The 14,521-nt window shown below is 38.2% G+C and overlaps 1 protein-coding gene across 3 annotated transcripts in view; it reads right to left on the bottom strand.

Moving 5' to 3' along the window:
• Positions 1–281: 281 nt before the first annotated feature.
• The window catches only part of LOC114659129 (calcium-activated chloride channel regulator 1-like), a 45,435-nt gene continuing 31,195 nt past the window's right edge, over positions 282–14,521 (bottom strand). For all 3 annotated transcript variants that reach the window (XM_051933053.1, XM_028811390.2, XM_028811391.2), the window contains exons 11-14: positions 13,587–13,854; positions 12,472–12,639; positions 7,697–7,933; positions 282–894 (exon numbers count right to left, since the gene is read on the bottom strand). In XM_051933053.1, coding sequence (XP_051789013.1) covers positions 458–894; positions 7,697–7,933; positions 12,472–12,639; positions 13,587–13,854 — 1,110 coding nt within the window. In that variant the 3' untranslated portion in view covers positions 282–457. The remainder of the gene's footprint in view (positions 895–7,696; positions 7,934–12,471; positions 12,640–13,586; positions 13,855–14,521) is intronic.

Below are 14,521 nucleotides of genomic sequence, written 5' to 3'. Positions count from 1 at the left end.
ACCCACCGCAGGACACACACAAACACCAAGCACACACCAAAGGGCCAATTTAGAATCGCCAATCCACCTACCCTGCATGTCTTTAGACTGTGGGAGGAAACCGGAGCGCCCGGAGGAAACCCACGCAGACACAGGGAGAACATGCAAACTCCACGCAGGGAGGACCCAGGAAGCGAACCCAGGTCCCCAGGTCTCCCAACTGCGAGGCAGCAGCGCTACCCACTGCGCCACCATGCCGCCGCAACAAACATCAAGCCAAGAAATTCAACTTTAGGCAAAGCTACTGTGGTAGTTTATATTCATTTAATTTCAAACAGCTTTAAATCTTCTGAAACAAATTAGAAAAATAACATGTTGCATATTGTAAAAAAATCAATTCAAAGATATTATGATGCCATTTTTTATATTTTAAATCACATATAATTAAGTTACTTGTCCCTCACACCAGTTTATGTGCTCATACGGCTGGAGCTGTTCTTGCTCTTTGATTCTTCTTTACAATACACATGCTAATGCTTGCAATAATGCAGATGCCAGCAATAGAGCATGTTATAGCTAAAACGAGAGTTGTAATATTCACACTACCTGGCTTATCGGGAGTACCAGGGTTAGGGTTAGGGTTAGGGTCAGGCACTGCAGGGATGTAAGGGAGCACCATTTGTGCTTGGGCGATGTTGGAAACCTCTGCCATATCAGAAGACTTGCTACCGGCCCTTGCAGCAAAATAAATGATTGTTCCATTTTCTATAGTAATGTCTTCTGGTTTAAAAGAAAACAATTCCATGTTGCCTGCTTCTAGAGGCACAAGATTAGATGTATTTACAACTGTGGCATTGTCAAACTGATCTTTCAGGTCTTGGTAAGTTGTACTCATTCGTATTTCATACTTTGCAGCTGTAAAGAAAACAAAACATTAAAAAAGAGTAGATTTAATTTGTAATTCTGTTTGATCACTGCTAACAAACAGTTAATAAAAATACAACCAAGGTGGACAAAGACACAATACAAGCCCAGTAAGGGTGCTATGCATCTTGATAAGGAGCCAACTGAAAGAGATCAAAGACCCTAAAAAAGAGGCAGAAAGAATTGATAAAACAAAGGCCTACCTAAAGCAGGAGGACCAGAAAATGAATAATTGTAAAGAGGGAAACACTAAAGACATTGTCAAAGGCTGGCAGGAGTTCAGGACATGAAAAAGCTCACAAAGAAGCTCAATATGCAAAAGGGGTCAAAAGAACAAAGCACAAAATTAAACACTAGCTGAGAATTTTAGCTCTAACTATCAAAAACAAAATCTTTGATTTGCAAAAAAGAGTTTTTTTATATTTTCAGGAAAAAAACTAGCATGCCGATCCCTGCACGGTGCCATGTTTTAGATTGCATGTAAAGTGCCATACATCAGTTGACACAGAGCATCTGTCAGACAATATTCCACAACCTAACTTATCAAAACTTACCAAACTTATACATACAACAAATTTCAAAAATCAAATTATATTGATGAAGCCCAGGAAATCATGATAAATTCCCTCTTCTAAGGTGTGGGTTCCCAACACTCACATCCTGCTTACCAGGGTAACATCTATGCAATGGAAAGCACAAGGTCTTTCTGCAGCTTGAATGCCAGTAATGGGAACCCAAGAGCGATCCCTCAGCCCATAACCCTTTCAGTGTATGTTATACCTTAGCACTTCAGCATTTATATCCTTCTTCCTCATTAGCAATTACTGAAGAAGGATGGCAAGGATGGCGAGAATGGCGTAATGTGATGTGATGATTGAATCGAATTTCAGTCAAGACAAATGGAAAGTGGGAAATGTTCAGAAATTACCAAGTAATAAGAAAGTAAACCCATTTGGGCCCTTGAGTAAGGCCCTCAACTTAAAAATTGCTCCGGGGGTGCTGTACAATGGCTGTCCTTGCACTCTAACCTCCAAAGGTCATGCGAAAAGACAATTTCTCCTTGGGGATTAATAAAGTACATCAAATCAGAGCAAACAAACACAATTCTTTCGCCCAACTTCAGAATTGTCATGGTCTGCATTTATTTTCACTTTTGAATGTTATTTTCTTCATTAGAAACAGTTTTTTCACTTGTATTATTGTTATGATAATGACATCACTTCCCACCATCTTGTGCTGGTAGTTTACCTCATGTATATTGCAGTTTTGTATAGCGATAACTTCTTTTGTTCATATTGGCTTTGCTGCTACATGATCAGTAGTGTCATTGTGTGTGACGTCTTGACTTGAGAACAGTGGCAATGTGTTTGCTATTGTAACTTTAGGATACAAGGCTGCTTTGCACTTGCTTTTGTTATGGTACATTAGATTAGTTTAATTCTGACCCATGCCAAGACATATTGAGCAAGAATCTTTTCATTTTGTATTTGATGCCAGAGATTTTTGAAACTGCCTGTTAAAATGACCTTGTCCTTGTTTGCTTGTGTTAAACTGTCTTCTTTCCCAGTCACAAAACTAACTAATGCTAAAAAATAAAAAATAGGAAGAAATATTTCTTTTCCTGTCAGCATAAAATATTAGTAGTGGTTCCTGCCTGCAACAAGTTCCCATGAGAGAATTTGTTAATTATTCATTAAATTGTTCAGGGATGGTACTGATGCATTAACAGATGTAAAAGATAAAAGATTAGATCTTTTTAGTCAAAAGAGTAGTAAGAACAATTACTGTACTTAAATATTTCATGAGCCAACAGTAATGATTAGAAAAGCCAAAAAATCACTGAAATTGTTTTACTGAATGAATCATTTCCTACTCCATAATCAACCAAATTTTAACTTAATCTATTTCCAGCCCTGTTCTTAAAATGTAATAACCAAGAAAACTAACATTTTCACCATATTTTGCATCTTAAATAGAAGACTTCCTTATTGACATGTTTAGTGTGAGGTTATTTCTATGTGTATGTCTAATAGAATCATAAGCTGTTTGTTTGTCTGCTTGTTTGTTTGCCGATTTCGCACAAACAGTGCAACTGATTTGCATATCATATGCATGTGAGTAGCCATTGGTCCAGCTTAAAATATCTTCTATATGGCATATCAGGGAGAAAGATTGTAATGGGGAGCGGAAGATGCCATCATCTATATGCTACATCGATCCCTCTCCCACTTGGACAGAGGCAGTGGCGCTGTAAGAATTATGTTTCTAGACTTCTCTAGCACCTTCAACACCGTCCAACCTCTGCTTCTTAGGGACAAGCTGACAGAGATGGGAGTAGATTCATACCTGGTGGCATGGATCATGGACTATCTTACAAACAGACCTCAGTATGTGCGTCTCGGGAATTGCAGATCTGACATTGTGGTCAGCAACACAGGAGCGCCGCAGGGGACTGTACTTTCTCCGGTCCTATTCAGCCTATATACATCGGACTTCCAATATAACTCGGAGTCCTGCCACGTGCAAAAGTTTGCTGACGACACTGCTATCGTGGGCTGCATCAGGAGTGGGCAGGAGGAGGAGTATAGAAACCTCATCAAGGACTTTGTTAAATGGTGCGACTTAAACCACCTACAACTGAACACCAGCAAAACCAAGGAACTGGTGGTGGATTTTAGGAGACCCAGGCCCCTCATGGATCATCAGAGGTGACTGTGTGCAGAGGGTGCAGACCTATAAATACCTGGGAGTGCAGCTGGACGATAAATTGGACTGGACTGCCAATACTGATTCTCTGTGCAAGAAAGGACAGAGCCGCCTGTACTTCCTTAGAAGACTGGCATCCTTCAACATCTGCAGTAAGATGCTGCAGATGTTCTATCAGATGGTTGTGGCTAGTGCCCTCTTCTACGCAGTGGTGTGCTGGGGAGGCAGCATTAAGAAGAAGGATGCCTCACGCCTGAACAAACTGGTGAGGAAGGCAAGCTCTATTGTTGGCATAGAGCTGGACGGTTTGACATCCGTAGCAGAGCAACGGGCACTCAGCAGGCTCCTATCAATTATGGAGAATCCACTACATCCATTAAACAGTGTCATCTCCAGACAGAGGAGCAGTTTCAGTGACAGACTGCTGTCACTGTCCTGCTCCACTGACAGACTGAGAAGATCATTCCTCCCCCAAACTATGCGACTCTTCAATTCCACCAGAGGGGGTAAACGTTGAACATTATTCAAGTTATTGTCTGTTTTTTACCTGCATTTTTTATTACTCTTTAATTTAATATTTTTTGCTGCTGGAGTATGTGACTTTCCCCCTGGGATTAATAAAGTATCTATCTATCTATCTATCTATCTATCTATCTATCTATCTATCTATCTATCTATCTATCTATCTATCTATCTATCTATCTATCTATCTATCTATCTATCTATCTATCTATCTATCTATCTAATTACCAGTGTGAAGTCTACCATTCCCATCAGGTAGCTAGGATTGTGCTGAGGCCGATGGGAGGACACTATCATCATTGGGCACAAAGTTTTCTGCCATCCAAAGTGGAATGGGCACCTAAAACCTTAGGTACAGTGTTTTCTTCTCAACTAATCCGGATAAAAAATTGCATTGCCTTGTAGCTTTTGCCTCAGAGTATGTCATTTTGTCTCATCATTGGTTGTGATTAGCCATGTTGACTGTTTTGCTTTCATCTAGGTCCTTTACTGAGAAATATACTCGTGCAAAAAGAGTGGACAGTTTTGCCAAAGGAATAATGTTAATTTCTTTCACCCCCTGTCTAGTTAAAGTCCAACACCCTTTAAAGTGAATTGTGCGGTTGAATATTAAAATGTGAAATTAAGTTTAGTGTCTATTGACATCAAATGACGTTTTTGTTAATACAAATCTATGGTAATATGAGCAATAGTTTAAAACATGTCTGCTGTGTTAAAGAAATCTTTTGGATTTCATAATATTCAAACTTTCTTTGCCTCTTGCAATACTTCCTATTACACAGCTGATATAATTATGCTATCATTTATATATTTATTGTAAAAGAAAGTAAAAAATATATGTATATATATATATATATATACCGTGCATCCAGAAAGTATTCATAGCGCAAAGAAGAATGGAAACTGGCAAAGGATAGGTGTGCCAAGCTTGTGGCATCATATTCAACAAGACTTGAGGCTGTAATTGCTGCCAAAGGTGCATCGACAAAGTATTAAGGAAAGGCTGTGAATACTTATGTACATGTGCTTTCTCAATTTTTTTATTTTTAATAAATTTGCAAAAAGCTCAAGTAAACTTTTTTCACATTGTCATTATGGGGTGTTGTGTGTAGAATTCTGAGGAAAAAAATGAATTTAATCCATTTTGGAATAAGGCTGTAACATAACAAAATGTGGAAAAAGTGATGCGCTGTGAATACTTTCCGGATGCACTGTATATATATATATATATATATATATACAGTGGTGTGAAAAACTATTTGCCCCCTTCCTGATTTCTTATTCTTTTGCATGTTTGTCACACAAAATGTTTCTGATCATCAAACACATTTAACCATTAGTCAAATATAACACAAGTAAACACAAAATGCAGTTTGTAAATGGTGGTTTTTATTATTTAGGGAGAGAAAAAAATCCAAACCTACATGGCCCTGTGTGAAAAAGTAATTGCCCCCTGAACCTAATAACTGGTTGGGCCACCCTTAGCAGCAATAACTGCAATCAAGCGTTTGCGATAACTTGCAATGAGTCTTTCACAGCGCTCTGGAGGAATTTTGGCCCACTCATCTTTGCAAAATTGTTGTAATTCAGCTTTATTTGAGGGTTTTCTAGCATGAACCGCCTTTTTAAGGTCATGCCATAGCATCTCAATTGGATTCAGGTCAGGACTTTGGCTAGGCCACTCCAAAGTCTTCATTTTGTTTTTCTTCAGCCATTCAGAGGTGGATTTGCTGGTGTGTTTTGGGTCATTGTCCTGTTGCAGCACCCAAGATCGCTTCAGCTTGAGTTGATGAACAGATGGCCGGACATTCTCCTTCAGGATTTTTTGGTAGACAGTAGAATTCATGGTTCCATCTATCACAGCAAGCCTTCCGGGTCCTGAAGCAGCAAAACAACCCCAGACCATCACATTACCACCACCATATTTTACTGTTGGTATGATGTTCTTTTTCTGAAATGCTGTGTTCCTTTTACGCCAGATGTAACGGGACATATGCCTTCCAAAAAGTTCAACTTTTGACTCATCAGTCCACAAGGTATTTTCCCAAAAGTCTTGGCAATCATTGAGATGTTTCTTAGCAAAATTGAGACGAGCCCTAATGTTCTTTTTGCTTAACAGTGGTTTGCGTCTTGGACATCTGCCGTGCAGGCCGTTTTTGCCCAGTCTCTTTCTTATGGTGGAGTCGTGAACACTGACCTTAATTGAGGCAAGTGAGGCCTGCAGTTCTTTAGACGTTGTCCTGGGGTCTTTTGTGACCTCCCGGATGAGTCGTCTCTGCGCTCTTGGGGTAATTTTGGTCGGCTGGCCACTCCTGGGAAGGTTCACCACTATTCCATGTTTTTGCCATTTGTGGATAATGGCTCTCACTGTGGTTTGCTGGAGTCCCAAAGCTTTAGAAATGGCTTTATAACCTTTACCAGACTGATAGATCTCAATTACTTCTGTTCTCATTTGTTCCTGAATTTCTTTGGATCTTGGCATGATGTCTAGCTTTTGAGGTGCTTTTGGTCTACTTCTCTGTGTCAGGCAGCTCCTATTTAAGTGATTTCTTGATTGAAACAGGTGTGGCAGTAATCAGGCCTGGGGGTGGCTACGGAAATTGAACTCAGGTGTGATACACCACAGTTAGGTTATTTTTTAACAAGGGGGCAATTACTTTTTCACACAGGGCCATGTAGGTTTGGATTTTTTTTCTCCCTAAATAATAAACACCATCATTTAAAAACTGCATTTTGTGTTTACTTGTGTTATATTTGACTAATGGTTAAATGTGTTTGATGATCAGAAACATTTTGTGTGACAAACATGCAAAAGAATAAGAAATCAGGAAGGGGGCAAATAGTTTTTCACACCACTGTATATATTAGCTCTGTGAGGGACGGCCGTCATCTTTACCTGGCCAGGATGCCTCCTTAAAGGAAGGACAGGGGAGATGGTTTTGAAGGGTGCTATCTCCCCCAGACTGCTACTTGGCAGCCCCCATGGGATACAACAGCGCCTCAGATTCCCACAGGGCTCTATGGGAATTGGTACTTGTCGACTCAGCCCTGTTGGGTTCTGGGAATGCCAACAGGGGGAGCTAAAGGGACCAGCATAAAGGGAGCGCCTGCCTTCATTCCGAGAGCCAGAGTGGGGAGGAAGACGACAAAGCTTGCCAGAGGAGGAGTGGAGGCAAAAGGAGTGACAGAGAGAAAGAAGAAAATAAAGTGCTGTGCTTATTGTACTGTGCTTGGTGCTGTAGGGGGAATGAAGGAAAAGTGTTTTCCCTTTATAAATAAACGTGTGTGTTGCTGCGCTTGTGCCAAGTGTCTGTTGTGTTGGGTGTTGAGAAGCCAGTGTGCTCCCTGGTGGTCACAGCTCACATTTCACTTTTTTCAATTTTAGCTATGTAGCTTTTAGCAATGCAAAATATGAAAATCCCCTGTAAGATGTTACTCAAGAATTTCTTTCCTGTTTTTCTGGAAATCGAGCCCTCATAGTTGTCCCTTTAGCAACAGCTAAACATCCAATTTTCTAGAATTAATTCTGCATTTAGAGGACATTTTGCTCTTAAAATCAAGTTACCTGTGCCTTGGTCCATGATTTCTCCAGGTGCTGTCCATCTGAGAAAAACCTTTTCATCTTTAATATTCGCATCCAGGTCTGTTATTTGGCAGGGTGGAAAGACAGGAGGCTGTGAGCCAGGCGGTGAACCTGTCACCACAAAGACGCCTCCAATAGTGGTCCTGGTGAAGTTTCCTAAATTAGTCTGAAGGTCTTCTTCAGGTACTGAGGGTTTGTCTGGGTTCTTTTCAATTTTACCTGTTGACAAAGAAATTGTTTTAGAAAGATGAAGCTTTTTCCTCTAATGCAGTATTTCTCAACCACTGGGTTGCGACCCATCAGTGGCAATCCATGATCCAAAAGTGACTCCCAAAAGTTTCTATTGTTTAAAATAGTAGTTGTTCCCGAAGTGTGTTTCAGTGGGCCAAGGTGGGTTGCTGTACGTGCTCAATGCTATCGTCCTGGTCTTATATGGGAAAAAGTGAGTCGTGACAACAAAAAGGGTGGGAAATACTACCCTAATGCTTGAGCAAAGCAAAAATGGTCCAAATTCTGCACAATTTTTAAGACTACTGAGTTTTTTGTATGTTTGTTACTTCCTAAGTTATATACTAGATTTAAGTTGTCTCATTATAACCAACTTTTTTTGTTATCTTAATTATTGACAAGTGGCCATTTTTTCTCTCTTTTATTATTCATTTCATTTACAATATATAGCTATATAGTTTTATTTCCTCATGTATACCCTTTTGCATATTAGGTGTATTCAGTTACAGACTTTACTCTTTGACTTTCTCTTATGCTATGGTTTTTTCCTATTAAATGTGCATCTTTTAAGCAAACTGAATAATGATAAGCAGAACAATTAGAATGCAATTGACTCTGCAGCAAAATTTAGAATTTCACTTTGCCAAAAATTTTCAAAACAAAAGCAAAATTTGCAGTATTAGCTCATAAATTTTTATTTTATTTGGAACCTTATTTTCCATGTGAAAAAGCATGGCACAATTTATTTTGGTGTAGAGGATGAAACAAGTGGCTGATATTACAGAGCACATGTCTGAAACTACTTTTGTTAGGTGCTTTTCTGCTGATCTGAGAATGTTACCAGCAGTGCTCCATAAGGATCCTGGTTTGGGGCAGCTTACAGAGTTGGGGAAATTGTGTGCAGATGGTGTTACCTCTAACCCCAAATGACCAGTGCGAGGCAGTACTGGCTGTATGAACGTTTAGACAAGCGCACAAGGCAGATGACTGCATGGAAGAAACTGTGGAAGGTCAGCTTAGGAAGGGTACAGCAGCATTGGCTGTGGAATAACCAGAAGCCAACTAAGCTACTCTCCACAGAACTTGTGGAGAGTGTACACACTTATAACCTGAACCTAAAACACTTCGGAGCTGTAAAGCAGCAGTATTAACCACTGCATGACTATACCACCCAAAAGAAAGAATACTGAAGTCATGTATAAAGCAATCATACGATGCTGTATATATTACATCAGAGCAATCTGTGCTGAGAATATATGAAGATAAATAAAAAGTCATATTTCACTTCAAAACAAATTATCTGAGAAGCATCATGGAATAAGTCGTATTTTTACAAATGTACCTGTTATGTTGAACTCTGACTGATAAATGTTGCTCCAGCTGCCAATTGCAATTAGAATCAGTTTTATCCACAAGGTTTCACTTAATGGGATTGCAGAAACAAGAGTAAGGAGTGCATCAGGTAAATCAATGTGAGTTTTCTATTGTTAAAATGAAGTCTCTGTATATTAATGTGTTCTTGTTCATCATGCTGCCAGAAAGTGGTGACGTGTTTAATGTTGATCCAACATGCAAGTGAATACTCTGTACATTAAATGATATTAAAACTACTGCTGTTACTTTTACTAAATACAGGGCTGTATGGAACCGTGGAAGTTGAAGAATAAAATGACCATGCTGTAGGTCCATAAACTAGGTGGAAGCCAAAATATTTACTTTACAGTGTTCTTTCGTGCCTAGCAAACAACAGGGTTGGCTTAGTTAGGGCATCCTCCATGGCCATAATTTTAAAGAGATATGTGAATTTCCCCCTGGGATTAATAAAGTATCTATCTATCTATCTATCTATCTATCTATCTATCTATCTATCTATCTATCTATCTATCTATCTATCTATCTATCTATCTATCTATCTATCTATCTATCTATCTATCTATCTATCTATCTAATTATAGAGCTTAAGCTTGTAAATGGCCCCATAGGTTATTTTTTCTGTTATTTGTACCATTATTCCTTTATTCTTTTTTGAACCTGGCAAACAAATAAACTGTTCTTCAGTTCACTATATTTCTTGTCATCTGTGTCCACCTTTCCCTCTCTACCCACACAGAAGGTCACCACTATGGCATGATCACTAGAACCTAAAATGTCTCTTTCTGTACCAACAATTTTCTACTACTGATTTCCCCTTCCTCTTCTTCTTAAGCTTGGTTTTCTTATTCTCTAAGTTTTTATGTCATAGCTTCCGGAGCAGTTTTGGTTGACCCCCACTATTATGCATAGTAAGTACTCTATAAAGATGATTTATTTTCCTGTTATAGCAGTTAAGTGTAGTATTTTGTCTTGAAGTCACAGAATTCTGCTCAGTTAAGCAATTACAATGTGTGATGCTACAAACTATAGCTAATCTATTTTCCATTCTTTTATATTGCGCTCAGGTTACCAGTTTTCATCCCACATCAAGAAATTAATGGGAAACTGCACACTGAATGAGATGAATATTCTCCATTAGACAAAATTTTGGTGTCTGTATCGAAGGAGTGACACTTCATAAGGGTGACATAACAAAGGAGTGACATAAATACCATATTAAAGGACTGACATTTTATTGGAGTGACATAACGAGTCACCTACCACACACAACTGAAAGTACACTCGCCAAAAAAATCGTTGTCACCTCACCTACCACTTGGATGGTTGGTTGGATGGTTGTCACTCCTTTGAAATTTATATCTGAGGTTTCACTCCTTTGTTATGTCACTCCTATGACATGTCACTCCTTTGAATAGGACTGCAATTTTGTACACACGCATACAGGTTTAATTTACTATTAGCAATTACTTTAGGAGAATAAGTAATAATAATAATTCTTTACATTTATATAGTGCTTTTTCTCACAAATCAGAGTGCTTTACATAGTGAGTGTAGCATCCACTTTGATGATGGCATGGCAGCGATTTTGCGCCAGTACGCTTACCACACATTAACTATTAGGTGGTGAAGTGGTGAGATATCCAATTAGAGACAAAGGATGATTAGGGGCCCAGAATGACTAGACCATGATGGGCAGTGTAGCCAGGACATCGGCATACACTCTGCTGTTTATGAAAGATGCCCAGGGATCTTTTATTGTCATAGAGAATCAGGTCCCTGGTTTTACGTCTCATCGTCTCATTCAGAGGACGGCACCATTTTTACAGCACAGTGTCCCCGTCCACATTCAGACCACAGGGTAAGTGCCCCCTGCTGGCCTCACCAACAGCTCTTCCTTCAGCAACCCAAGCATTTCCTAAAAGGTCTCACGTCCAAGTACTGCCAAGCTCGAACATGCTTAGCCTCAGTTGGATGACCTGTTCTGAAGTGCATGTGGTATGACTGCTGGTTCTCTTTGTATTTTAACTTACACATGCACTGACTGAAAACTACAATATCTTGTTAGTCAAAGAGAGACATTTGAAATTTGATACAGTATATTCTACAGTATTTAAGAAGATTTAAAAGTTACAGACAAAAATTCAGAACCCAGTATACTATGGTTGAATTGGAGCTCACAGTTTCCAGTTTCCCATTAATTTTTTAAGACATTCATTCTGTTTCAAATACATGACAGGAATGTTTGCTAAAACTACCTGCTTGTAAAGAATCATTTTCCCACCATTTCTCTTTTTTTTATTTTAATCGTTGTCTCTAAATGTGTGTCTCCATATGTTAATGAAAGACACATGAAAGACCCAATTTGCCAGTGGATACTGAAAGCCTTCATCTCTAAGCCGGAATAACCCTCACTTAAGCTCAAGTTCTCTCTAAAATGATCCGCTAAGTTTAATCACAAGTGTTACTTTTACTGATCTCCTGAATGACACAGGACAACGTATCAAATTTCAGATCTTTCTGTTGGACTAATAAGATATTGTAGTCTCCGGTCAAAACTTGGGAGTATGCATGTGTAAGTAGAAATGCAAAAGAATTCAAAATCCTTCTAAATAATAGTAAACTGAAAATAATCTTGAAAATGTAGGAGAAACTGGAGAGAATTCAGAGGAAACCAAGGACTCAAGACATTGATGCTATGCTTTAATACTGACGAAGAGTGACAGCGAACTGTCACCTAGCAATAGGCCAAGCTGGAAAACAAAAGCACAACAATGGATTGAATAAATAAATAAAACTAATTTTTCAGTATATTTAGGTAGTTGTTTTAAAGAATTCAGAAAATACTTTATGACTTATAGTTTGGCTTTTCAATCCTATATACGATTCATTTTAAATAAAGCATGACAGACACCTTGGGTTGGTATTCTTCTTTGAGTTTGAATCCTTCATAAAACTGCAAATCAATACACCATTCCAGGCCCATTATCAATGGGAGTACTGTATAGTATAAATAAACATACTGTTACTGGCAATCTACTGATTTAAAAACTAACTGTAAAGCAAAAGTAGGGTGGAAGGGTATTTCAAGTATTGACTGCTAAATAATGAAACAATAAAGCATGTGATGACATTTCCAAGAGTATTTGGCTTCCTACCATCTACATAGTATCCAGGATTGTAATAGGCACGAGTCCCCTTTCGGTCAGACAGTCTTGTCACTTTTTCTCCTCCTTGAACTTTTACTTTTAGGCTGTATCTACCATTGCCACTGAAATTAATAAAGTAGCCAGAATAGACACCATCATTCTTGATGGCATCTGCACCTGTAAAACAAGAGCATATTGAATCAGTCGTATTAAATTCATACAGTATGGAAGCTACAGACTCATCTGCTTGGTCCGCAGTCTCTTTAAGTTTGCATGGACCATTACTGAAAAATCAATGAACAGACCATATACTGTAAATAAACTGATATCTATCTATCTATCTATCTATCTATCTATCTATCTATCTATCTATCTATCTATCTATCTATCTATCTATCTATCTATCTATCTAATAAAAATAAGCTTTATTTGTATAGCAGCCTAAAGTGATTGACAAAGATTATAACAACAAAACCCCAACGTTTTACTTTAAGGTTTAATATTTTGTTGATGCTGTGTCTTAAACCATTGATCCAATTCATTCTTTAGCCATATTGCTTTTATCCAATTGGTTTCAAGAAATTCCAACCAAAAAACAGTTAGTATATCCTGTCAAATGACTCTAACGCAACTAATATGACAAACATTGCTTTTTGGTGCAGTCAGTTGAATACACAAACTGGTATTTGACAAATAGTATTTGCACTTCTCTTTGACTGGTGACAGAAATGGTGTCACATGCAGTCTTGTAGTCTGTTCTTTGATTTTCCTATATATAGTAGCAAAGATTATGATCTTCCAGTCTTCTAATCATTATAAACGTAGCTATTCTGTACAATCAAGTATTTCTTTTATAAAACTATCTGGGCTGAATTTAGTCTTTTTATACAGTTGTTCAATTTTCAAGACATATCAGAGTGAGTGTCAGTCTGAGCCCAAAGAGCTTTTAAATTAAATTCTTATCAACTAATATATTTTGTTTTGATTATTAAAACAAGTAAAAAAAATTAAACTGCTACATATCTAAGTTGAATATAAATCAAAGGCATTGCTGATTATACAAAGCAGTCTTTCTAGTATCCTCCTGAAACTCTTCATGGATTATGTAAGAAGCCCAGCCATACCTGCACCATTATCCAACAGCCGAAGCTCTTGATTATTTGTATTACTTTCGATAAAAGCTGTGACTGTCGCCCGCAGGACTGGTAAATATCCTTTGCTCACTTCAGCATACACTTTAATTGGAGTTTTTGCATCAGCACTGTCTGCATTCATATGAGCGTTAACAGTCACTGGAGGGTCATTTACACTTGCTGGACGAGATGTCACCGTCATAGTCAGTGTCTGAGCAGCAGAATTTATATTGAGAATGTGATAGTGCCAGTTTCCTGCCTTAAAAAAAAATTCAAATGTAGTCATTTCAATAACATAACATAACATAGGTAATTAAATAACTCCACTCTTACAGCTCTCTGTTCATGTAGAATACACAATTACTTAAATTTCACTTATATTTATTGCATTTATTGCCCAATGATTTTTAAGTGATATTATGAACAAATCACTTTTGGGAAAGGAAGAATCCAAAAGTTTGATGATAAGGTAGTAATGGAGATGTATATTGGTCAGGCATACAAGCAAAAAATCTAATGTGTAGTCTGTGTCTTGATCAGGGTTGAATATTAGGGTCCTATGGAATCTTCTATATTAGACCCCATTTTGAGTAACCATCGCTAGGGTTGGGTCCAGCATTTATAGATGCATGGTCTCCAGTGTCATAACCTCAAGTTCATCAGCACGACGGGATAAAATGTCAGCGTTTGTACCAGGCTTTACCTAACTTGTGGATAAATCCTTTAAACACAAAATTAAACCGTCTCTTTGCTACTGATATTCGGGTCCTGCCTGGTTTTCCCTTTTTTTCCCTGCTTTTCTACTTTGATTCTTGCTTCTTGTCTGGGTTTCAGTTGCTTTGTTTATATTTTATTTTGTTTTGTTTTGTCTTTTGCATGAATCTCACAATTCGTGTCAAAAAATTAGTTATCTGTTTCCTGCTGAA

This window comes from Erpetoichthys calabaricus, chromosome 10, assembly GCF_900747795.2.
Source record: "Erpetoichthys calabaricus chromosome 10, fErpCal1.3, whole genome shotgun sequence".
In the NCBI taxonomy this organism is placed as follows: domain Eukaryota; kingdom Metazoa; phylum Chordata; class Cladistia; order Polypteriformes; family Polypteridae; genus Erpetoichthys; species Erpetoichthys calabaricus.
The sequence above is the reverse complement of the archived record's forward strand: the minus strand, read 5'-3'. Positions and strand labels throughout refer to the sequence as shown.